Source organism: Nesoenas mayeri, assembly GCF_963082525.1.
Source record: "Nesoenas mayeri genome assembly, chromosome: 3".
Lineage (NCBI taxonomy): Eukaryota > Metazoa > Chordata > Aves > Columbiformes > Columbidae > Nesoenas > Nesoenas mayeri.
This window is the reverse complement of record NC_137544.1, coordinates 51,733,031-51,759,503: the sequence shown is the minus strand read 5'-3', so window position 1 is coordinate 51,759,503 and position 26,473 is coordinate 51,733,031. Positions and strand designations below refer to the sequence as shown.

General features: G+C 36.9%; 1 protein-coding gene across 2 annotated transcripts in view; it reads left to right on the top strand.

Moving 5' to 3' along the window:
* GOPC (golgi associated PDZ and coiled-coil motif containing) overlaps positions 1 to 21,126 on the top strand; it is a 28,501-nt gene extending 7,375 nt beyond the window's left edge. The window contains exons 2-9 of one of the 2 annotated variants that reach the window (XM_080342452.1): positions 6,915 to 7,079; positions 9,574 to 9,597; positions 13,248 to 13,423; positions 13,705 to 13,870; positions 15,443 to 15,538; positions 16,325 to 16,489; positions 17,174 to 17,354; positions 17,869 to 21,126. In XM_080342452.1, the coding sequence (XP_080198578.1) occupies positions 6,915 to 7,079; positions 9,574 to 9,597; positions 13,248 to 13,423; positions 13,705 to 13,870; positions 15,443 to 15,538; positions 16,325 to 16,489; positions 17,174 to 17,354; positions 17,869 to 17,987 (1,092 nt within the window). In that variant the 3' untranslated portion in view covers positions 17,988 to 21,126. The remainder of the gene's footprint in view (positions 1 to 6,914; positions 7,080 to 9,573; positions 9,598 to 13,247; positions 13,424 to 13,704; positions 13,871 to 15,442; positions 15,539 to 16,324; positions 16,490 to 17,173; positions 17,355 to 17,868) is intronic. The other variant, XM_080342453.1, reaches the window with a different exon arrangement.
* The last annotated feature ends 5,347 nt before the right edge of the window (positions 21,127 to 26,473 follow it).

Here is a 26,473-nt window from a genome sequence, read left to right as displayed (position 1 = left end):
AAATCCCTTCCAATCCATAACATTCTGTGATTCTGTGAAGCACATATGTTGGTAACTTTCTGGAGTCTAGCATAAATTACATGAAGACACAGTGCTAAAGAAGTAAAACCACCTCATATACTTTGTGTATTAATTTGGTTTAATCCCACAGCAAGATGCATAAGCACCTCTCGTAAAATGGCTCTTAAAATACATATATGGGAGGTGTTTTATTGGTAACAGAATCAATGGAGCTCGTGAAATCTCATTTCCTACTGATTTGTGGGGAATGATTTGTCCTAATGCAAACGTGGAGCACTTTCTCAAGTCACTAAGACCTTCTGATTCAGGCACCCCCCCTTCTCTCTGGTGATCTGCGAGTTCCCACGCCACAGCATCCTTCGTCTTTTCATCTACCTGTGGGTTTGGCCAGCTGGCAGCAGCAGAGTCTTGAGCTCAGAGCCGCACGTATGGTAACCAGCCATCAGGCTGTTTGCTCTTGTCTCGGGGAGGATTAAACAAGCTAGCTGAGGTCTGACTCTTCCCCCTTTTTCCTTCTGTGAGGCCACTTATCTACCACTCCTACTAGCAGCTGTTTTGCGCACAATTTAGGTGTTGTAGGAACTTTAATCATATACACACCTTAACCCATCTAATGGATTTGTCTGAATCTTGAAAATTGATTCAATTCAAATCAGCAGGAAGAGAAGGCAAAATAGAGAGAAATGTACACATACAGATAAAATGATGACACTAGGAAACTAAGATAGAAATGGTGAAATGTTACCAGTTGTGTGTGTTGTTTTGGGTTTTTTTTTTGTGTTTTTTTTGTTTCTTTTTATTGCTAGTCTGCTTGTGTTTGATGTTTCTTGAAGGCCTGGCTGCTGTCCTTTGGAGATTACATGGTGGAAAAAAGATAATCTTTCATTTTAAAAAGACGGTTTTCAGACCCTTATGAGTTTAGAAGGTTTGGTATGGGAATGAATTAGGTGTACCCAAAAGACCTATGAAAGGAAAACGAAAAACATCTTTAAAGAGTATTTGCTGCTTTGAAGGCACTTGCTAAGTGCTTGGCTTATGACTTTTAGCCACTGGAGGCTGGTAATACAATAGATGTTTTTGTATATATAGCTTTCCTTTGCTGAAAAATCTGCATGTTTTCTAATATGTCCATTATGCTTAGTCTTTTTTTGAGCTAGAAGTTGATATACTGAAAACTGTATAATTACAAGCCTCAAAAAGCATTAATTAAATTTTGATGTTGAGGTGATTAAGATCTTCCTCTCATTTTTATTTGGTGTAGTGAAAAATGCCACTGACTTGTAGTAGGATTATTCAGGCCCATAACCTGGCTTGCCAATTCAGCTTGGCTGTATTTTGAATCCTCATGTCTGGGCAATTGATAAATCTTAGATATTTTTGCATATCTATTAGGTCAAATAAAACTCTTGTCTATACTGCAGAAAATATTGGAATGGTAGCTCAGAAAATGAAAAAGCTTTGCCCAAAGCTAAAAACATTGCCATTAATTTATCTGACAATGCCATCTCTGCGTTTTCCCCCAGCCCCCTACAACTGGTTTCACTTCCAGTAGTGAGGGGCAGATTATTTCTTGTCAACATGGTATGTTAGTCACCATCATCCTACTTTCTGAAAGTTTCTCACTCTGTATGTGCTCCTTGCGATGCCTTAGATCTGAGAGGTTGCAATATTGCCATCTCCCAATGCCCCATTCAGGCAGCGATGGTTGTGAGAGATGGCAGCGTGTGGTTTTCGCGTGCCATCTGTCTGCTTCCTGTTTGTGCCAGTCTGTTCACAAATACCTCTGTATTTGTACTACTCTTTCAAGTTACATTTATGCATTTTCTTTGTGTATTTACATTGTAAGTTGTTCAGGGCAAGGTTCATGTTTTTATTATTTGCTATGTACAAGCTTAGGCTAGGTTATTTGAGTATGGCTCTGAAATCTTAGAGAAATAAATGTTTTTTGGCTAGTTATTTTAATACTCACTTTTCTATGGAAAATGTACAGATGGATGAATGAATATTTCTTCTGGGAGTTCAGATCATCATATGAAAAAAATTATATGATACAAAATATATGGAGGACACCTCAACGATTTTACATTGTTCTATGGCTCCTAATGAAAACCACTAGTAAAGACTTTAAGAACTCCATTACTGTAAATGCAATCAATCCTAGCATTTAAGCTGACATTTATTGTCAGTGTAAAATACATATTTAGCATAAGATCATTTATAACAAACACAGCTTTTTCATTACTCATAATGGCTTGAACAGGAAATAAGAACTTTTGGTTAAAAACAGAAGGACGTTATGTCTGGACTGTTTTGCCTAGAGGTTTTTCTTTATCATTATTTTTGCAATAATATTTTTGAATGCTCTGCAGAATAAGTATTTGCCTGTTGCTTAACACCATGATTTATTTTTTTAATCTCCCGTGGGGGGTGGGGGGGAGAGTAATTTATAAATTCTTGAGTTATTTCTATTGAAATTTGGTTTTAATTTTCATAGATGTAAGATGTCTGTGAGATCCAAATAACCTGTTAAATGACAAAATATGCCCCAAATTGGGTAAATCTTTAGCCTTTCAAAATTATTCTTCTGGTATCATCTGTGTGTTAGATTGTTTGGAAGATAAATGTTGAGTTTTACTACTTGATTAATTTGACCCAATTTAGAGTTTAGGGGTAGCTCGATTATAGACTAATGTGATAATCTGAAGCAGAAGCTCTCTCTGAACTGGCATGTGTTTACTTGTACTTTGTGGAAGTAAAAAAAAAACAACCGTATGGAATTACCTTTTTTTTGCCTAGCCTCAGACAGGTCAGACCAGTCTTAAAGGTAGGTTTGTGGTTTTATTCAGAACAGCGAGGAGGAAAAAAGGTAAGAAACCAATGAGTATGTCTTTTATAGTCGACAGCTCGTGGATTGTAATTGTGATGGTAAATACAAAGAAATTAACAATTATTGATAAATAGGAGAACCAGCTTGAATAAGGTACTTGAAAAAAATAAGTGGTTCTGTCAGTAATGCTGTTCTTTATCTCTTAGTCTTTTCCATGCTGACCTATTTACATAACTTCTCTCAGTTCTCAGCAGCCAGTGTTGAACTGAGGCATTTCTCAGAACAGTCCAGGAAAAGCTGGTGATTGATCTCCTTGACAAGAGAGGTTTGGAAAGTGGAGCATGGAAACAAGAGAGGTCTGACTTCCTTTAATAAAGAAGAAACTTTGTTATTTTCTAGTTGATTTCATTAAGCTATGGCTTCCATTGCAAGGCCCAAGCCAGGCACTTCCCATTGCCATTAGCGCCAAATTCCACCTTGGTCTGAGAAAAGTATCCAATACTTCAGTGGGTCAGAGACAAATGAACGTATCTCAAAAGGCATTGACCTTGTCAAGACATGTCAGAATAAAAGGGAAAAAGAGCTGTGCAAATTCTGTCTCGCTTGTGTCCTCTCTGCTCAATTTGTCTAGGGCTAGATGTACGTTTTCATGATTAAATCATAATTCTATGAGCCACAGTCAGGTCCTACTACTAACCAACCGTGTGTTGCCTGGGGCATAGATTCACAAAGGAGTTAGCAGAGAGAAACTCAGGGGTTACCTTGGAGTGTGAAACTTGCTAATGTGGGATAACTGCTAATCTGCACAGTTGTGTACTGCCCTAAATACAGAAGAGTTCCTTTTTTGGCTGAATTGGCAAGTCGCTGCCAAAGGGTGTTGTGAAAGTAAACACACTACCTTCTCTTCAACCTCTGCCCTTTATTGTTTGCTAATAAAAGTTTCTCTTCTCTATTTGTTGTTTGGTGGCTCTTCCAAAGCTCTCCTAACCGTAAAGTTCAATGGTTTATTGTACATGGATGTTCATCACTTCTATCCTAGCTGGCTTCTCCACAAATTCAAAAGCAGTCGCAGGTGACCTGCATTTTTCTTCGATGATCTTTTTGGAGAGTACATCCAAAAAGCTTCCAAATAAAGGATTTATACAGTTGCTTGTGCAACATTAATTTACCTTCATTGTGCTTATTCTTGTATGTGGATGTCACATTTGCCAGCTTCCACTCAACTGGGACATTCCTGGTTAGCCAGGACTCCTGATAAATGATGTAAAGTGGCTTGGTGAGCACCTGCACCAGCTCCCTCAGTACCCTTTGGCGGAACCCATCCGGCCCCATAGACTTGTGCACGTCTAGGTGACATAGCAGGTTACTAACCATTTTCCCTTGGATTATTGGAGCTTCATTCTGCTCCTTGACCCTGCATTCCAACTCAGGAGGCTGGGTGCTCCTGCCTCTTGTGATGGATGGTGCTCCTGGATAGAATGGCCTTACTGATAGTTGTTGTTTGTGCTCATGATTTCATCTTTTGTCTCTACCCCCCCTCTCTGATTTTTACTGAGTATCTTCCAAAATTGAATGTAGAGGTATTGAATTTCCAGTGGTCTTTCTATATTATTCCTTTATAAGGTGAGTGAGGGAGTGTGGATAAAAAACAGTGCTAATAAGAGTAACGTAAAGGACAATTAAGGGAGCTGGCCAAACTGAGAAAGGCTGAACCTCTATGAAAAAGTGTGAAGATTTATCAGTCTTCATAGACGTAGATGACAAGATTTGGAACCAGCTTACTCTGTGTGTTTTTGGTGTGACTCTTGCATCTGAATCTGTTCCTGGGGTAGGTTTATGACTTTTTACTTCCACGATGTGCACTCATATCATTTCTCATCTTGCTCTCTTTATTAAAACATAAGGATAAAAATTTAAATCCTAGGTCATATGCACAGTCCTTTTTTTTTTGTTTGTTTGTTTTAAATTATGAATTTGACAGTCTTTTTGGAGCATTATTCATGTCACAAAACTGGTAGCCATCATTCTTTCTGCTTTGTACGTGGAAATAAGCTTCCCCACTCCTAGAACTCTGTTCTGTCCCTTACATGCCATTCTCTACCAGCTGAGACTGGACCGTGTTTGATTGGTGTATTTTATCTTTTCATCAACTGTCTGCTTATACAGCATTTCAAATTAGAATGGATGAGTGGTTTTGTGTTTGTGTATGCATTAAAAAAAAAAAAAATCTTGTGTTAGCTATTAGTGCCCATTTGAAAGGAAGAGGTCATTAGTTGGATTTTTTTTGTAGAAGTCATATCACTACACATTATATATAATAATAATGCAGTAGTAATGTTATACGTTATATGAAATTGTGACTGGGTCAAACTGTGCCTTCAATATTAAGGTCTCAGTAGCCGGCTGTGTACTATATAATCATTTCTTAACCTGGCAGTACCTTTTTGCTACTTTCAGGTGTGTGTTTGCTTTAATTTGAGGGTAGATAATTCATAGCAGAGAGATTTTAGTGGTGGCTGGTTACTGGGGAGAATACAGGTTTGTGAGGAACTGATTTCTCTAAAATGATATGAATTTATAGTATTTTAAATATCATCTCACTGTGGATGGCAATTTCTGCTTTAGAGTTCTGTCAGGGTTTACAAATTATTCAAGTTTTTTGTCATTCCACAAGATAGAAGTTGGAAATGCTTGCAGCCTTGTTCCTGGACAAAAAGTAAATGCTCACTTGGTCTGTCAAGGCTCCATCTAAGCGGATAGAGAGGTGATTCTTTGCTGTTCTGGGGAGCGTGGTCTGGAATCAGCAGAGCTCCTGGGCAGGGTGTCTCCCATCCTTGGGTCTTGGAGATGTGGGATGGGAAGGGAGATTACTCTCTGAGGCAGCAGCAAGCTGGAGATTGGCTTGTCCCATCTCATCAAATTGCACTCTAATTTAGGTGTGCTGAATTACCTCTGGAAGGGCCTGTTTATGCCTGATAATTATCCTGGAAGCTTAAGGAGACTGTCCATCTAAATTATGTACCTAAAGTTAGACCCAGTCACTGCCACCCCCTGACAGTCAAATGCTTCCTTCCTTCTTTTTATTTATTTTTTTTTTAAACCGATACAGACATTATAAGACAGTGGTTTATGCAGTTGAAAGAAGTGAGTGTTGGCTTGCAATTTGATACTCATTGTGAATTTGTACGTTAGTACAATATAATGTTAAAATATCTAAAAATACCTTGCTTTAATATGAGAGGGTTTTATTGCAGAATTAGGGGCTTTTCCATTTTGCTTCTCAGTTCCAAATTTTCGGAAGCAAAAATATAATCTGGGAATTTACCTAAAAAGCCACTGAGATAAACTTCTGTATTTTTTGAGCAAATAGTAGTTTTAAAGCTTGTGTGAATGTAGTTTATCTTAGCAAATGCCACTTGGATGTGAGGATAACAAGTAATCTGGGAAACATGTTAGAACTTGTTCTTTTGTTCCTGTTATAAACACTACAAGTAAACTGTATTTTAAATGTTTCAAAACCTTTTTTTTAGAGTCAATAACTATTCATGGTTTTCTACAAACACATTTTAGGGGCATGTTAATGCATGGCTTCTGATTTGCCCACTTTATTTTATTTCAATTAAGCTGTTAGTAATAGACTGGTTGTAAATTGTATTATTTGGTTTCAGCATTGCATTAATAATTATAATTTTACTTTGATCAATATTTTTTCAGTAAGATTAGTCATTCAGTAAGTTTTAAATTGTGTTTACTTGGCTGTGGTTGTAAATCCTGTTGTAGGCTTAATGCCAGTGGCCTGTTTCACAGTGGATATCAGCACCAGATATTGTCTGCATGAGAAAACAACAACTACTGTTGCTTTGAGCAGTACAGTTGTTTAATGCAGGGTGTGTGGATGAATGAATTTGATGGCAGTTGGGGAGAAAAGTGTGAAAATGTTCCAGTGCTTAAGTTGGACTACAGAGCTGTAGCATATATGTGCCAGCAAATAATGTGTCTGTGTATCACAGTTATGATGAGCTCATTTAATCATTGCTTTAATACTATGATGGATTATATCTTGCAGGCACAGTTAGTTGATCTGAAGTCTGAACTGACAGAAACGCAGGCCGAGAAAGCAGTATTGGAAAAGGAAGTGCATGATCAGCTTTTGCAACTCCACGCTGTTCAACTTCAGCTACATGCCAAAACTGGCCAGAGTGTTGATTCTGGAGCTATTAAAGCAAAACTGGTGAGTATGCAGGCCAGAATGGAGGATTATATTATACTTTTCCTTCTGCTTGTTGAAGTTCTTCCTTGGAAGGTGCTAGTAAGCTGGTTACAAATTTTCACATTAAAAATGTTTTCTTTTTTAAATAACATTTACCATTGGTTGTTAGCAACTGTTAAAATTAACATAAATAACATTAGAGTAATGAATAGGAATTTGAGAAGTTGTTCTTACATAAAACATTTATAATGTTTTCTAAAGAGTAAAATCAGAAAATAATATTAGTGGTTTATAAAGCTTTTCTGGAGAAAGAAGTTGCAAAAGATAATAGCTTACAGTGTAAAAATACAACCAAATCTTTAAAAAACTTACTATGAGGTAAATCTATTGTTTTTATTGTAGTTATACTCTTATCAAAGTAAGAAGGGAATTGTTTTGCAATACAGAGAGAGGGTAGTTGGCATCACAGTCTTCTCTCTGTTGTCATTCTTTCTCTTTTAAGAACGCTGCAGGTGCATCTATGGTATTATCCATTGCTACATGCAGCAGATTATCATAAAATAATTCAATAAATCACTGCTAATTTTGTATAGTATGTTTCGTAGAAACTTGGACCTCTACAAAGCCCACCAAAAGTTAACGCTAATTAGTCTGTACAGTTAGTTGGCATTGACTCATAACCAGAGTGTAGTCTGCCTCGTTACTAGCCATGGCACAGATTCAGGCTTTAATACTGATACTTTAAGTTAGAAAAATAATGTTGTATAGATTGTGATTTCTAACTGTTGGCATAAATCAAAGTCTAGCTCTCTGGCTGTTTTTAAAATTGCTTTACAGATTGGTTCCAAATACCTAGTGCTAGCATATGTGGCACATTAGATTAGTCTCCTCTGCTATTTTGTCCTGTTAATTAATGTTTAATAAAACACAGTAAAAGACTATGAGACTTAAAGGCTATCTAGGCTAATCACTGAATACCAGGAGTAACCTCAATTCTTCCTGTTTCAGATCCAAAAGCTGTAATTCAATTAGAGCTATGTTTCTGGATCTGCATACTTGCTTATCCAGTGTAAGAGTAAAGTTTTGTGGATTTTCTGTGCATAATTCATTCTGTATTGAATTATAGCTTAAGCATGACCAAGTTTATTTAGAGCTGTGAAAAATTTTTATGGATTTGTAAATAAATATTAGTTAAAGATCACCAGCATGTTGTGTTAGGCTGCAGGTTTATATGTAGTAAATTTTTTAAGTCAACACATCACTGCGAGTGTTTTCAGTCTCTACATTTTATTAGTGAGGCTTAACTTCAGAGTGACATAAAGAGTAATACTTTTAACCTTTTTGTTTCTCCTTACCTTGTTATAAGCATATCTCCATGCTGTTGACAGCAGTCTTTTTCCCACAGGTGACAATGCTCGCATTATTTCCAATTTTGTCTGTGTTGAGGTTGAATTTATTAACAGCCTAGAGTGACATTCTTTCCTTAATTCCATTTAGTTCCTCCCTTTTTATAAAGATCAGGGCTAATCTTCTGTATTTTCCTTGTTTTTAGGGATATCATAATTCTAATGGACAGAAACTCACTTTTAAACTGTTCTAGATACAGAAAGCTATAAAGTGTGAGCAGCTTGAACAACCAAAACTGAAGCTGCTTAAATGACAATAAAATGGGAAGTCTGAGTTTTAGGTAGATGAAAACTGTGGTGCTGATCTGGCAGTCAGAAAGCCTCTGAGGGCAAAGAGGGACTGCAGCAACAGAATGTGTGAAGGGGAAATGAAATTCTGTCTGTGTTAACTTCCTGTTTGCTTTGGTAACAACAGCCACTCTTTTGTACATAGGCTCAGCATAATTGTATATTCTGGAAACTGTAAAATTGTACATCGTGGTGAACGAAGACATTTAAAAATTTCTCCAATTGCTAAGCAGTTTATAACATCATGTAATTTAGGCTGCCTACCTCTTTAGGAGTGATGTATCTGCTTAGTTCAGGCACAATAACTCTTTCTTTGTAAGAGCATAAAGTTGCCTAGTGGATTTTTGGGGTTTTTTTGAGTTTTGCAGTTGATATATCTTTTTTTGCTACTTCTCCCTGTCTTTTATGCCCTTCTTGTAATGCATGTTTTGTTATTCTTTCTGAAAGGAAAAAAATCTGTTATCTGTATAACAGATGTTATATTGCAGAATGTATTTTCTATTATACTTTCAAAATTGCTTTAATGCATTTCACGTTATCTTGCTATTCTTTATAGAGATTCTTGGTAGTTTAGGATAAAGCATTGTTTTCAATAGTACAATAAGGTTAATTTTTTTAGTAATATTTTTAATAACTTTCACTGCAAAATACCAAAATTGCTGCTAAGTACAATTATAATAGTGTGCTTGCTCTTTCTGCCTTCTAATGAAATACACAATCTGCTGGTAAATTTCTTTTGGAATAACTTATTTATATTGCATTTTCTTGAAGTTCCTATTGCCTGTTTCTCTAACTATGGAACTCTTTTCTTCTGTCTTAAGTCTGTCCTTTCTGTGGATGAAATGGTAAGTATGCTGATTGCCTTTTTAATGTTTAAGCAGTGCTTTTGGTTTTTTTCTTTTGCAACAGCTTCTATATGTTGGTTTCAGAAACTGGCAAAACAGATCTGACTTCTTCCTGTCAACTGGCAAGATGCTGTGTAAAGAATTTTCTTTGCATTTTAGTTTTCCTTTTCTAGTTTTGGTGCCCTCTTTCATAAGTCTGTGTGTGTTTTATTTCTTATTGTTACAGCTAATTTGAGGTTATATCTAGTAACTTGACATTCCAAAAGATTGTTCTGGCAGTATCTCAAAAAATTTTAAGGCATTATACAATTTCTAAAGCATAAACACCATACGCATCTATCAATGTGATATAAAGTATTTTATTTATTGTATTTAAAAAAAAATCCTGTCAACTTTTCTGTGTTTTCCCTTTTTTCTGTTCTTTTTATGGACATTATTTGATATGATTTAGTGGCTTGTATAACAGCCCAAAACATATAAACTCAATCATAAAAGCATGTAAACTCAATAATACATAGGGAAGAAGAAAAAGTGATGCAAAGTTAACTTTTATCTTTCAGTCTTTCATGCTGATAGACCTGAAAGGTTCTTAAGCAGCTTTTCTACTTTTATTATGTTATATACCTCATGATCGTTACTCAGTATTTGTTCTTTGAAAAGCCACAGGATAGATAGCTGGTAACTGGAAGCTTTGATGTTCAACATTGCAGTTGCATTTTTGGTTTGGTGTTTTTTTTATACTACCAACAGAAAATACAGTTTGTTCTATTTTGCAGAACACGTACAATACTATGAACACTAGAACACATGAAACAACTCTAACTTCATCATTTTTTTAAAAGAATTTTGGAGACTTAGCACATCTCATGACCATTGATCAGAAAACCTCTTCAGATATTCTGTATTGCAAACCTTTGATTTTTCTTCATGATGATCAATTTGAGACAGTCTGAAGTAGCGTTAAGATTGGCTTCTGAATGTAATTTTCACCTTAAGTCACCAAGTAATAGTTGTAGTCGTGGAGAAAATAGGAAGAAAAAATTTGTGTTCATTGTTCCTCATATTTTAGGTATAATGTTTAAAATGCATGACTAAAAGTGATTCTTCTTGGAGATAAAACATTTGACTTTTTGTTTAATTTAAAAGATGAATCAAATTTGGAGAAAATAAATGGAAAATTTCAGTCTTGGTGAAAGTTTTTAAGCTGGCTACTTTGTATAAATACAATGAAAGTGTGCCATATGGAATTTGCTAGGGTAAGCAAATATCTTGGGTCACTTCAGCAATTCACTGTTCTGGAGGAGGTTGGAATTCTCCCAAGGTGTATTTCAGATACATCAAAGAGCTCATATACCTCTCCAACTTTCTTCTACGACTGGTACATTCTAACAAATTTTTGGCATAAGTATGAACTTTAGTTTATGATTTTTTATTCAGTAAATAAATAATAAAAATATCCAACGAGGAAGAAAATGGAATGTTGAGTGTGAATAATGTACCCTCATATGTCTGCCTTAAATTGTGGTCTTTGCCTTTTATATTTGTCAAGCAAAAGATGTTCTAAGAGTACATATGCAAACAGTGAGCCTGTGCTATTTAGAGCACCTTGATGCAACATTGGCAATATGTATATAGCTAACATAAGCTTTAAGGTACAGGAACACTGTGCCTGTATACAGACTCATAGCTGTTGTAAAACGAGTGTTATGTCTGAATTGTCGCCCTTCTGGCAGCTAAAATGCGTGGCAGAGGCATCACAACGTGTTGACACTCATGAATTTTTGTGATTGCCCTTTGGCTGCTGGCAGGAGATGTGAATTACAATAGCTCAAGACCATCCTAGTAGAGATAACTAGCATAATTTTAGAAATTCCTGTTCTTCAAATTAGATTGGTCAAAATTCTTGGCTTAGGAGTGATCGTGCGGTTCAGAAAGAGATTTGTTGAGTCATCTCACAAGACGGCACCCAACTCAAGGGCCAGAGACCAGAAGTGACTTTGTGTGAAAGATGTTCTAACACACATGGGGAGTCAAATCTCCTCTGAAACTGCATCAATATGGGAATTACAGGAAGTTAAATGGCAGTGATCTCAAGCAGTCTTTGTGCCATTCCTCCTGAGCAGTGTGCTAGGCAATTCTTGGCCAACATGTACACATATGTAATGTATGATATTCATCTAACCTAATAGAAATACTTCACACATGAGGGAGATAGTAGAGTCCCTCGAATTCAGAGTTGTCTTTCTGGCAAATAGCTGTAAAAGCCCACACATACCTATTGTGAAAATACCTCTCTTTGGAAGGACCCACCTTGCTCAATATCTCAAATGTGGTAATATCAGCCATATTAATTTTTATATCCGGGCTTGGAATAGTGAATAAGCATATTCACAATTTGAGAATGGATTTGTCTTGCCAGTTCTGTAAAATTTTGTTTCTGTCGCTTCTTTAGTAGCACCTCCTGGTTTGATTTGTTCAATAATGTAATTGATACAAGTGCAAAGAACACTTCTAAGGTATGCTTCAAGAACATGTTATAGTGAACTTAGTTTTCATTGCTATTTCAGTTAACAGACATTCTAAAAAGGCAATAGTAATACATCCTGTGCCTCTACTGTTTTCCTGGTGTTTGGTGTTTTTTTCCCCTCACTTTGTAAAAGGGATATAAAAGAGGTATAAAATATACAAGTAATCAAATGTGCCTGTCTCAAAGTAGATTTTGTAGAATAGCAGTCTGAGTTGAGTATACCAATTCCTTTGACTCCAGTATTCTGGGTATTAGAAAAGATAATGACTATGCATTTTTGTATACATTTGGGATGGACCGCTGTGGAAGTAATTAGTATTTCCATAACTCCTTTTTCATGGCTTGGGTGAGGGAAAAAAAAAGGAAGGTACATTCCTTAGAGTGGTATTGTGTGGTTTTTTTGTTTGTTGGTTGGTTTGTTTTGTTGTTTTGTTTTGTTTTTTTTTAAACAAAACTATTTTGCACTGACTTCTCTTAGTTTTATCAGGGTAGGCATCTTAATACGTAGAATTGCTGGCTTCATTTTTGTAGTCTTTAGAGTCTCATTTGGAAATGTCCCTGGCTGGACATTTCTTGGTTGTTTACAGGGAAATAATTGTCTTTTTAAGGATATACAGACTTACAGAACATTTCCATGATGTCTGGTCTTATTAAAAATTGTATTAAAATAGTTAAAGGATATTATAAAATTGAAATATTTAGTGATTTTCCTTTAAAAAATAATCTCTCTTTCATTGTATGAATCTTCTGTTTGAACACAGGAAGAAGTAAGGACAATATTCAGGCTACATAAATTTTGCCACCTATGTGTGGCAAGGAGAAGCACTATTGCCAGTTTCAGTCTTTGAACTTCGAACCACTATGTGCATTTTGTGTTTAGGAGTTGTAAGCTGGATAAAAATCATGTCAGGAGCACAAAGTTGAATTTAAGGCCTCTTCTCCCCAGGGGGAAGTGTGCAAACCACTACCTGCAGTGCCAGAGTCCCTGCTTTCATTTTTTTTCTTGCATGCTTGTTCTGTAGACATGAAATTTACTTTCACATTATATGTGCAGAAACAGTAAGTGCTCTTCAATTGTTAACTTTGATAAAAGCTTACAACTTTTTTTTTTTTTTTTGTTAAGGAGAGAGAACTTGAAGCTAACAAGAAAGAAAAAGTGAAAGAAGCTCAGCTGGAAGCGGAGGTGAAGTTGCTGAGGAAGGAAAATGAAGCTCTTCGTCGACACATAGCTGTGCTTCAGGCTGAGGTTTATGGAGCAAGACTGGCAGCCAAGTATTTAGATAAGGAACTAGCTGGAAGGTATGTAAAGTCAGTCCGTGTCCCCTAGCATGAAATGTTTTCTGTTGTTGTTTTCTTCCTTTGCATCACCAGAGGCAGGTCTAAAGAGAAGACTAAGTAGAAAAAGTCTCTAATTTGCAGTTAGTTGAACAAAAGGAAGACACAAAACCCCCCCCCAGTTATTGCACTTGCAGTAGTTGCTGAATGACTGTGCTATAGCCACGTGAAATGTAGGAGTTGTGCAATGCCTTGATTTTTTCAGTCGTCATATAGCATGTTAATTTACTGTCTTTGTTATGCAGGGTCCAGCAGATTCAGCTGCTAGGCCGAGATATGAAGGGACCTGCTCATGACAAGCTCTGGAATCAACTTGAAGCGGAAATACACCTTCACCGTCACAAAACGGTTATTAGAGCTTGTCGAGGTCGGAATGATCTAAAACGACCAATGCAAGCACCACCAGGCCATGTAAGTTGAAAAGATGATCTGTTCTTACATAATTTCCAGCATTTATGGAAAATAGATAGAGTTATTTCTTCATTCTTGTAATTTCTTTCACTTCAATATTGAGTTCTTTCAAGTGTCACTTCTAAATAGAGAATTCTTTTGTATGCTGAAGGACAGTTCCATGCTGAATAGCATGTCCCCGTAAATTACCATGAAAGATGATACAATTCCTTTGACTTACCTATGAACGCTCAGTCCTTTTGAAAACCGAACCTCTGCTATGTGTGTGTATAAATACGAATTTAACAGCCTAATTCTGTTAGCTAGGTTTCAAAATGTGGAGCCAACTTATTTACAAAAACCAAGAACAACATTTTGAGGATTTTATTGAACTGAAAGTAAATAAAAGAAAATTTTTTTAGAGGCCAGATAGATTGACACCAGTACCCAAAGGAGATCTACAAGAAATCTGGAGAGGGACTTTTTACAAGGGCATGCAGTGATAGGACAAGGGGTAATGGCTTTAAACTCAAAGAGGGTAGATTTAGTTGAGACATAAAGACTTTTTTTTGCTTTTTTACCATGCGGGTGGTGAGGCTCTGGAACAGGCTGCTCAGAGAAGCTGTGGATGCCCCATCCCTGGAAGTGTTCAAGGGCAGGTTGGATTTGGCTTTGAGCAACCTGATCTTGTGTGTGTCCCTGCCCATGGGGGTTGGAACTAGGTGATCTTTAAGGTCCCTTCCAACACAAACCATTCCATCATAGTATGATTCTATGACACTCTTTAAAAGAATTTATTTTTCTTTTCTTCCAAAAGATACTTATAAAACCTATAAAGAGCATTTCACTGTGAGTAGTGTTTCTGCACTCACCCAGCTTGACACATGACCAGTTTATCACCCCAGTGTTCAGTGCCTAAAACCAAACATTTTCAGGAAAGTCCTTTACTTTGATCTGTTCTCAGTACCTTAGTTGGTTAAATGGATCTTGCTGATTATGTTGCTCATTGCATATAAACTTTTGGTGGACAAGTGTGTGTGATTTTAAGGGTATGCACAATGGCAACAGCAACTTAACAAAAGCAAAATAAATACCTTGATTTATTTAATCTCTCTTTTAGTTTTGAGTTGGATGGCTTTTGGTATGGTTTGTTTTTATTATAATAAAAATAAACTTGAGCAAGCAGCCTCTTCCTTGGGACTGTATTACATCATCTTCTATAATTTGATTAGTTTTAAGTTGCAGTTTATGTCATAAAACTTTTCAGCAGTGACCAATGTTTCTTCTGTAGTCCTTTTATGTTTTTAATATGTGTCTGATTTCGTTCTTCTGAAGTTAAGTTCTATGTTGTGCATCACTCAGCACTGAAATGATTGAAATAATTATTCTCATCAGGGGTGCATAGTGAAGAATCTTTTCTGATTTCATACCCTGTCTACAAAGAGGAACTGTAAGTTTGTCCTGCCTGGAACTAGCCTATTGCTGGATACTGTCTGTATACAATTAAAAAAAAAAAAACCCAAATGCAGAAATGCATCATACTTTGGTTCACACATTTATATTTATGTTACGTTTGTTTTTTTATCTAACTAGGATCCCGATGCCTTAAAGAAGAGTCAAGGTGTTGGTCCAATCAGAAAAGTTTTGCTAGTTAAAGAAGACCATGAAGGATTAGGAATTTCAATCACAGTAAATACTTGCCTTTATTTTCCATTACTCAGAAGAAGCAATTTAAATTTCTACTTCTGTAAAATACGTGGATCAGTGAATGTATTGTTAGAACATGTGAAAAATGCATACACAAATCCATAGCTATGCTTGTAGAACTTGAAGACTCATTTTGATAGATTAGGAAATAGGTAACTGCTACTTCATGTAAAACTTATGATGTCAACTTAGGTTTAGGGTGTAGACAATTTAGCAGATTAGCCAGTGGTGAATTTCAGGTGTGATAAGTCTGTTGAAGAGCAGGAACAATCTGAGAACTAACTTCCAAAGCTTAGCCATTGTGATTGTTACTTGTTTTGGTAAAGTTTCAGTATTGGCATCACACAGCTAAGTAAAGCTGTATTAACTTTGTACAAGTAATTTTGAAAATTCCAGTTATTATACTGTTTTTCTAAATATGAATATCGTTTCTTGCAAGTCAATATGGTGACTGATGTGATTTTTTTAATGAGGTTTTGATTTTGTCTCATCAGCTTGTATATGATTTTAGACTTCTTTTATTATTCAGAATTCTCTCCGGTGACTTTTTGAGTATATATTTAGAAATTGTCTGTTCTTTTGTGGGGAGAAGAATTAAGGGAAGCATCTCATTTCATGCTTTATTCTTAAGCATTCTTTTTGTCTGAAGCATGCTTTCTAATTTTCTGTAATAAAAATTGAAATAAGCACTTTACGGGCAACTACCAGAATGTTGATTTTATGGTAATGGACATCTCAGTTAATTACAATCTAGTTTCTGTTTTATAGGGTGGGAAGGAGCATGGTGTTCCAATACTGATCTCTGAAATCCATCCTGGACAACCTGCTGATCGATGTGGAGGACTACATGTTGGTGATGCTATTCTGGCAGTAAATGGAGTTAATCTAAGAGATGCAAAACATAAAGAAGCTGTAACTATTCTTTCCCAACAGGTCAGTTGGGACTTGTTATCCATAGGCACATTTAGGTGCTTCCTGTATTCTGCCTGTTGAATTACTTTGAATTTTAATGTTTTCTGTGAAGCATGGTGTTATGCTAAGCTACAGTGATTCCTGAAACTGTATCACCTTACACTTAATCCTCTTATGTCTTGCAATTTAAGGAGAAAAATGCTGGGTCTGTACTGGTTCATTTAAACGCGTGTATTGGCTAGTCATTTTTCAGCAAGGCTGATGGAAATCAGCTTGTTATATTGCCCCACAGAAATAATTATTTAGTGACATTCATTTTCTTTTTTTATGACTGGACAACTCCAGCCAGACAATGGTTCCCATATACTTTGTGCTCTAGAATCTGCTTCCTACCTTGCTTCCCGTTTTCAGGCAGTTAGCAGGTGCACTTAATTTATCAGAAAAGTTACTCATTAGAAGTCACTGTTTTTAATGTATTGGTACATAATGAAGAAATTCAGGTAACTTTGGTGAATCTTAGCTATAAAGCTGTACTTCTTAACTCAGTAGAAACTTAATTCAGATACATATCCAAAATATTAAACACAACTGTTACTGTGTTTACAACAGTAAAATGTATTTGTTTCAGTAACCTAGCTCATCTTTGTAATCCTATTACATTGCTGTGCAGTAGTAAGTAAATTTGTAATTTTTGTTGCATTTTAGAGAGGTGAGATTGAATTTGAAGTAGTGTATGTTGCTCCAGAAGTTGATTCGGATGATGAAAATGTAGAATATGAGGATGAGAGTGGACACCGTTATCGTTTGTATCTTGATGAATTGGAAGAAGGTGCAAATTCAAGTTCTAATAGGAAAGATGGAAATGTGGATGTCAAACCCTCACAAGGTAAACCTTCTAAAATGCATTAACATTGGTTTTAATTCTGGAGTCTCAAAATGCAAACAAATTTCTGGAAAATGCTGGTTTTATATTCATTGTAAAATTAATGTACTGTTAATTGAATTAACCACTAGTAGGCTGTCAGCTCTTCTGGTTGGTCTCTCACTTAGTGGCCTGGTTTACTTAGATACAACTGAATTAATTGGATGTGGGGTTTTTTCATAATTACCTTTTCCCCAGAGGTTGAAATTCCATTTTATTCTTTATTTTCCCAACTCTGGTCTGGAAGTAGGTAATTCCTGTTAATACTTTATGTTGTTGGAGTCTTGACATTTTTTAGATGAGAGAGGTATAGAAACAGTTCCTGGTTTCCTGTCATACTGTGTTCTACAAAAAGCCTATTAACTCTTATTTTAGTAGTCATTTCGGCAAACTCTCCAGTTTCTGAAATAAGGCTCACTGATTTGTCCTTCCCAAGGTTGCTTCTCTTCCTTAAATAAAATTTCTTTTTAACTTGCAGTGTTTGATAAGAAACCAAGTATTGATGGACATGAAAATGGAGACCTGGGAAATTCGGTTGAAGCTCCTTTAGAAGACACGGCTCCCAAATTAGCCCGTTCTGCTGAGTCTTTATCCTAAAAAGAAACAAACAAAAAATCAACTGGACAAATCCCATCTTTGGGAACAATTGATAATCAATATTGACTGCTCCAAGCTGCGTATACTAGTGTAGGTTGTAAAAGGATGATTAAATGTCAAAGGGAACTGTATTACCGTTGCCTGGAAAAAAGGCGGTTACCTCAGGGCTTCGTTGTGAGCAATTCTAAATGTGGAAAACTGTCTTTTGCGTGAAACACAGTAGTTATTTAACACATGGCATGTGAAATGAATTTTCTTTTAATAATAAGCACCAAAGCATGGGATTTCTAAAAAGGGTAACCTCAATACATTCAACTTTTAATCTCATTGATATCCCCAGGGAAGTAGAAGAAGATGTGGTCAACCTCATTTTGACCCTTTGATGTTTTAAAGGGGCAACTGATGTTCGGTTTGGTGTGAAACAAACTTTATCTGTGGAAGGGCAGAGGCGGAATTGTACCGTTGCATCCATGAGTTTTGTGCTTGGGATTTTTGAACTGTAACTTTCAAAAGAATGCATATTTGTTCTCAGAATAGGAAAAAACAGAGCTTTTATTTGAGCAAAGACCATCAAAACCCAAATGGGACAGTGGAGTCATTGCTAATCATGATCCTTCAGCCCATGATAATTTTATGAGTGAGATTTTTGGTATCGTTCTAATGAATTCACTGCCAATTGTTCCATTTGAAACTCGCTCCAAAATTATTTAAACAGAGTATTATGGGGGTTTAAAAGCAAAATTAGTTTTAAAAAACACTCACAATTATGTGGGCCCTTAGGTTTTTTGATTGTTTTTGTTTTGTTTTTTCTGAGCATCATCAATTTAGCGTTCCGTCTTGAGTGGTTATGGTTACTGCTAATACAGAGTGGTTTGAGTTGGTCATCATTAGCTTGACCTTATAAAGTGCTGAGTGCTTTTGATGGGTACTGAAAATATTCATTTCACATTAAAATAATCTTTAAATAAGTGAAAGTTGAGTGCACAGTACTTGACAGGAGGTACGCAGAATCATACGGTGTCAGGCCCTATCTGTGTTATGTTACGGCAGTCTTATTAACCTATAATTGTCTTACTGTTGAAAGAAGACATTACTCCTTTTGTAACAGCAGTGTATCTTAACCTAGCTTTTAATTGGTGTACATCTAAAGGCCCACAGTGTGGCTGCAAATGGGAATGTTGAGGATGGTTTGTTTCTTGGCCAGTTCCTCTAGTCCATTTGCAGATCTTTTGGTGAAGCGCAGCACTCTCCATGTGCAAACTCTACACTGTAATCACATTTATTATTTCAGCACGCAATGCCGGCTTCCCTGTTCACTGCTCTGCAGGCTGTTGAACTGTGATGTGAAAAGATTTTATACATTGAGAGAGGAACTAATGTGAAAAGGCATCTTTGCAAGTGTTACTGTATGGGATGTACATACAGAACAAAAAACCTCAAAGGCCTTTGGAGTAACATCAACTAATCTTATGTTCTAAATTATGATGTAGAACACAGTTACTTGTCTCTCTTAGGAGCACTATATATATATGTTTATAGAAAAAGCCTAAAAATGTATATACTTTATTCAAAGATTTTGCTATTTATAAATCCTTTAACTTTGCTATTTACATGATTGTTTTGTGTGCGTGCGCGCATGAGTTCCACTTAGTGGAATAACATTATTTGGTTCATTTTTTATAGTGGTCCTTGTCATACAGCATACTGTTGAAGGGTTTTAAAGTAGTCAAAGCTGTACCGTTTTCACCAAACAGAAACTAGTATTTAAAAATAAAACTGTGTGAAGAAGCAGCAGGTCCCCAGGCATGTTTCTTTTTCTGAAGCTTCAGAAACTTGAGGACACGTTGGCTGTGTGTTAGCAGACAGATCCACTACCATAACTTTGCATCCAGATTTGTGTTTGTCCCACAGTGACCGAAGCAGAGCGCGCTCTGAAACTGTCTGTGGCCTGGGCACTCGGTGTCTTCTCTGTCAGAGACGGCACTTCAAAGCCAAGTAGTGATCTTCTTGTCTTGGAAAATCATTGCTGTGTGAAATCTTGCTGCAGTTGTACAAAATGAGGCTCGTCTAACTACACTAAGAACTTTTTTAAAAGGCAGTAAATTTGCCTGTACAGTTTCCCTTTATTTGAGGGAAAGGTGAAATTTTTAATTTATTTGTTCTTCCTTCTTGGCATACCTTATTTTCCACTTCACGCTTTTGATCAATTTTAGCCTGAAGTGGGAGAGTGTTTCTAGAGTTACTTTCCTAACATTCCTTGTTTGCCAGTTTCTTAGGATGCTGTGCTTTTCTTCATCTTCTGGAAGTTGCTGGACACTTTGTCTGCTCTTACCTTGTCTATTTTTAACCTATATACGAGACCAACAGAAAGAACAATTGCTGAGGAGAATGACTAGTAGACAAATTAGGTAGCAGTAAATTATGACCAGATTTCCTCCCTGCAGTTTTTATAATCTTTGTTGAGAAAGCCCTGAATGGGAGGATTTTGCTCAGACACTACAGGCTGTCTCCATGTACTCCATGCTTCCTACCAGGTGATGTAACATACCGTTTTATTGTAGTCATACTGAGATGCTTAGAGAATAATATTTAAGCTGAGAAAAGTTTTGCAAGTTGGGATTTCCAGATTCAGTAGACAAATGTGTCTTCTCCCCTTTGTCAGTAACTGGATGACTCAGTCCTGCTGATTCCCAGAGGTTGAACGAATTAGACTTGGAAGAATTTCTGAGGAAAGTCAGTATTCAGTCTTCATTTTTATTTTTTAAAGTGTAAAACGGTTTACTTGTGTGTATATATATTTTTACTCAAAAAATAAAATAATATTCTAAAGAGAATTTTGCAATTTTTTTTAGTAGATAATTCCTTGCCTATTAAAAAATCTTCAGTGAGACAATTGTATTTTAAGCTAAAGGTGGACAGTGTTTGTTGGCGTCTGGGACCAATGTTAATTAAGAGCATGTAAGTTAAGGAACGTGCTTTATGGCAATAAATTTGATGAAAGGCTGTATGTAGTATTTCCTTTGTACAAGTGTATTCTTGGCAGTGAAGGGGGTTTGTGTCTATCTCAATATATGTTAATCCACAGTTGTATCAAACAAAATTATCTGTCCAAACATTATTACATCATAGATAAATCTCATTTCTGTAGCAGATGGAACATTTTGGAACAAACGTATACATCTAGTTAAGCTGAATGTAATATATTTTTATTAGCCTGTAAATAAATGTACTCTTCTGCATTGTAGTGATTTCTTCACCTATTTCAGACCGTTATTTAATTTCCTTCTGGTTTTTTTTATATAAAATACAAACATCTAACCCTGTGTGTGATCTTTTCCTGTTAAGCATGTAGTCCACACCCAGTCAAAAAGCTCATATGAGTAAAACCAAAACTACGTAACATGAAATTTGACACTAATCCAGTCTTGGCCAGCAATAGTTAATAGCCAAGTACATTTAAAAAAATATATATTTATAGGATGTCTCAAATGTCATCGTCTGAGATGCACCTTCTGCTCAATGTTTTTCAATGAACAAAAAAAAGGAAATATTTCCGATGTCTGGCTCTGTAGTAACACCATAAATATTCTGAAGCCTTTGGCTAAGAAGAGCTATTAAAGCCCGAACCTGTCAAAGGATTAAGTCATTCGGGTGAAATTGTGGAATCTACAATTTACTGTTTTTCTGTCTTTGTTTCCCCCCTACCCCCCCCATGCATTAGGAATAATAAGTATATTCTTATTTTTCCACTCAAGTTACAGAACACTTATCTTCAAGATACATTTTTAACCCTGATTTTAAAATCTTTTTGTTCAGATTAAGTGTCTGGATTGTGTTTTAAATTATATTAGGAAAAAAAAAATCTCTTGCCTACACTTCAGTGGTTGAGTTGCCCAAAAGCATCAGGTTCATCTGATGAACAGAGAGCTCAAATGAAAGGTAATGGTGTGGTAGCTGTGGCAGTAGTATAATTATGGTGGTGCCTCAGGATTTACTGAGGATGTGTAAGTAGACAGTAGAAGACTGGGAGGGTAGGAACTCTCTCAAGAGGCAAAGTTGAGTCATGTTGGATGAAAATATGGATAACACACAAGTAGCGTGCAGTTAGAACTGCAAGTGTTTATTTTTTAGCTCTGAAATTTTTAGGAGGGTTTAGATACGGGTGACTTCAACAGATGGAAGGAAGAGGGAAGGGAAAGAAAAATTACACTTATTTGAGCTGTCATAAAACAAGCAGAGGATTAGAGGCAGCTCTGAATGAAGATGGAAATGGATGGAAAGAGGAGGAAAAATAATTCTTCATGTCAGCTGGAGTCAAGGAAGATCACTCAAAATTTCTTGGTGTCTCAGTGCCCAACTGAAGGACCTCAGAGGCTGCTTCCAGTGACCAGTCACTGAATAGCTCCCTGCATTTTTTTCCAGAGATCGCACATGACAGAACAGAGAGGAACATGTCCTGACATGCCCATTTTTGCTGCTTAAAACCTCAGATAAATAGCCTGAAAAGAAAATCACCTAAAATATTTCAAGCTTGCCTTTTGTCCAGAGGGTGTTGTTTCCCATACAACTTGATTTCTGATTCTTGCAAAACCAGAAGTTTCACAGTTGGAGGGGAACCCAGGACTTTAGAAGTGGCAAATATGCTGACTTCAAAAGAAAAATACTTTTTTGTTGTTTGTTTGTTTGTTTGTTTGTTTTTAAGGAGGGCAGTTGTTGCTCCATGTGCTTAAGAGCAGCCCTGCCACAGACGTACTTTGGTAATTGCTCCCGCTGCCCACACCAGACACAAACAAGGCTTCTGGGCCAAATGGCTGAATAAGACCCAGTGATATATTTTGAGGGTTTTCCCTTTTCAAGGGAAAACTTTAGTCACTTGGATAAATTTTCCACACACTTTGCAAGTGTTTAACTCAATTGGATGTTGAAATTATTCAGTGTCTCTTTGCCAGCCTTCTGCCTAGCGTGTGGAGACTTGTTTCTCCCAGCGGTACCGAGGGGAAGCGTCAGAGCTGCCAGGGTTTTGAAGGCTCTGCAGGAGGATGCGCTTCCAGTCCCTTGTGAGAGGTATGTTAGAAATGCATTAATCTGTAAAAAATAATCCAGGAAAACTGTTTAAAATGTTTAAAAAACTTTTCCTTTGTAACTTTCTACTAGAGATAATGATCATGTTTCCCTCTTCAAGTTCTCAGCACTCTGTATTTCTTCAAATTTCCTTTCTGAAATGCAAAAGCACTGTTCTTCTCAAAGGCAGCAAGAGCCGTCTCCCCATCTCCCCCTCCGTCAGATCCTGGCTCTGCTGCCTGGTTCTCAAGGGCTGGTTCTCAAACAGGAGGTTCAGAAAATGTGAAAACAAACAAAGCAAAAATACAGGCATTCAGAGATGTGTTTTGGTTGCCCATAGTGCTGGCAGTCGGGGTGCTTGGGAGATATCTGGTAACTTTTCTGTTAAGTTGCAAGCCTTCAAATTGTTAACAAATATATCTGTAAATCTCCATAAGTCCTGTTGACGAAATCTTAATTTTCTTATTAAGTGTCTAAATAGTTGCACAAATATTACATCTGTAAAATGGAATAAACCTGATTAGCATGGAAATATTTTTTGTAATGCAAATTTTATTTGCTGTTGTCCAAGTGTTTCTGTTTATCAATTTCTTTAGGGCAATGGAAGCATTAATAGTCACACTGCTGAACTAGAGTAGTTATGTATTTGATCCACTGGGCTCACACTGCTGGAAATATCCTTGCCCTGAACGCTCTTGCTTCTGACCAGAAGTGGGATGGATGTCACAGTTCACCCCCTGTTGGAACTACCTGCGGTGAGTTTGCTGCTCTTGATCCTTCTTCAACTAAAGGCAGGGGAAGAAAGCTGCTGTGAGTTGCCCATGCTGATCCTTGTATAGGATCAGAGCTTTTGGGTTATGTGCATAAAGGCACCAATTCTTCTTGGTTTAATTTGTAATTTACATGGTTATGTATCCTTCTGTGCGAAGGATTCCCAATAGGTGCTATGACTTAAACCCTTCAGTAGGTACACACCTCAGATGATGAGCTTTGGCAGCTTCGGGCTTGGAGGAGAGGAATGGACTTTCTATATGTGATAAATGGGGATTTTGTATGGCTGTCAAGTGAGTGTTACCGCACAGTTTCCTGTTTATTTGATCTTCCTTTTTGTCCAGTGTGACAGTTCAGGTATTCTGCTCATTTATGACAGATGTGGGATGGCATAAGAGAATTCGGGGCGCTAGCAGAAATTTTTCAGATCTGAGATCTGTTGTGCTCTTGACTATTCTAAATCCAGGTCACTCATTAATCACTTTGATTTCATGTTACAATGAAGGTCACAGGCACTTACACTATTTTAGCAAGACCGCTGTGTATTAGAGTAAGTTAACGTGGTTGTCCTGAGTGATTTGGTTAAATAGGCAAGTGTATTTTGAGCTATCTCAGTTTAATGCTATTTTCAAAATCAAAACTTTTCTGTTACTTAGTAATGATAATTTGTGATCATGATCCTAAGGTTTTTAGTGCTAAATATTTGCATTTGTATTTAGTGCCAGAAGGGGGCAGCAGCTTCCTTCAAATCTTCAACATTACCCAGACGTTGAGAAATGGAACCTTCTGTTTTGTGGTTATTTTGTTTGCTTGTTTGTTTGGATTTTTTGGGGATTTTTTTTGGTGTGTGTGGTGTTTGTGTGTGTGGAATTTTTTGGTGTATGTTGTGGGGATTTTTGTGTATACTTTTTTAGGTTTGTTTGGTTTAGATTTGATAGTTTGCCTTATTTTCTTTTTAGTTTAAAAAAATAGAAAAAACTTTATTCATTAGAATTATTTCTAGTAAGATGTACTCTTAAGATACCAAATACCCAGTCTAGTTCGCATCCTGTAGCAAGTACTTTGCAGGTGACACATCTTATGGTAAAGATTGTCCTCCGTGTCTGTCTAGCATATGTACAAGCACACATGAACACATACACAGACAATTATAATTTCATGGATTCATGACTTGTTAAAGACTGCTTAAATATGCCCACCAATTACTTAAAAAGGAGTGCTCTGCTCTTTTATAAGATCACACTCAAGCATTAAATTTTTTATCTCTGTGGGCAGATTACATCTTTCCAAAGAAGGAACAAAATGCACCAATAAAACATGAAATGAGATATTGGGTAGATTTGTAAACTCTCTTGGTTGCACTTTGCCAGTGGCCTTCAATCATGATATGCAACCAGCCTTGTCACATTCCTGGGATCTTTGCTGGAACAGAGGTTACTCATAGTCATGTCAGACTGTGGTGGTGGGAAGTGGAAAAGGGAGGTGATGCTTACATTTAGCTCTAGTTCAGTTTCAGACAGAAGCTTCTGGGTCAGAGGAAAGAGGAAGGTCAGTTCATGTTGATGCACTGTCAGCTTCGCTTTACTGTTGTTGGTTTCCAATGACCAGCAAATGGTAGCGCAGTCTACAGACCTTGTTTGCTGTTCTTAACCAGGTGATCAGTGAACTTGTCAGCCAAATGTTCTGTGGTATAAAATATTTATGTCCTTGATGCTGGTTCTTATACAGTGTGCCTGTTGAACTATAAATGGGGTGTGGAATGTGACTTCATGTCTCAAGAAGTTACCTATATAAATGAAGTCTATACCCTAAAGGGCTAACTTTCCTGAATGCCATCTGCCAGGCATTTGTAAGATAGTAGAAAAGTTTTTGTGGCATTATTACCAAAAGCATGGCCCGCTTTGAATTATGGAGTGTCAAAAAAGACTTGTGTTGCATTTTGTGATGAGATGTTGGAAACGCTTGGATATCCGCGGAAGAGAAGTTGCGTGAGCTGTCCACAACCTGTCCACATATGACTCTGCATTTCCATATAACAGGCATGCTTTATCCAGGTCACCTTATTCAAATTTTATAAAACTGTCTGTCAGAACAGATGGTGTCACTTAAGGATAAAAAGCTTAGCCATAGATGTGAAGAAAAGCTGCCTCTTCAAGTGAGGTCTGCTACTGTATTGTATTCTTTATCACCGCTGTCTTCTCTCCCTGTGTGACAAGAGGACGTTTTGCAGGTTTGCGATCGGTGTTTTCAGAGGCCTTTACATTTTGGGGTGGGCTTGATTTGTTGCTGCAGCTCTAGACAAGTGGCAGCGTATCTGTGTGTCTCAGTTTGCCCTTCCATGCAATGGTTGCTTGGGCCACAGAAATCTAGATGTGTAAAATATGTCTGTAAAGACTGAAGTTCGTAATACATGCTCAAGGCGTTAAATCGTTCAGACCAGCGACTGGGTAGTGGCTGAGGTAACTTACTGTCTTTCTGCAGTCTTTTCTCCCCTACTTTGATGGCAAGCATCACCATCTTCTCTGCTATCTGCCACGTCTCATGGAGGAGAACTTATAATAAGCTCCCTGACACAGGTCAGGCTTCGGCCTGTTTCTATATTGTTTGTATGAATTTGTTCTTGGTGTTTATTTTAAGCCTAGAAATTTTAGATT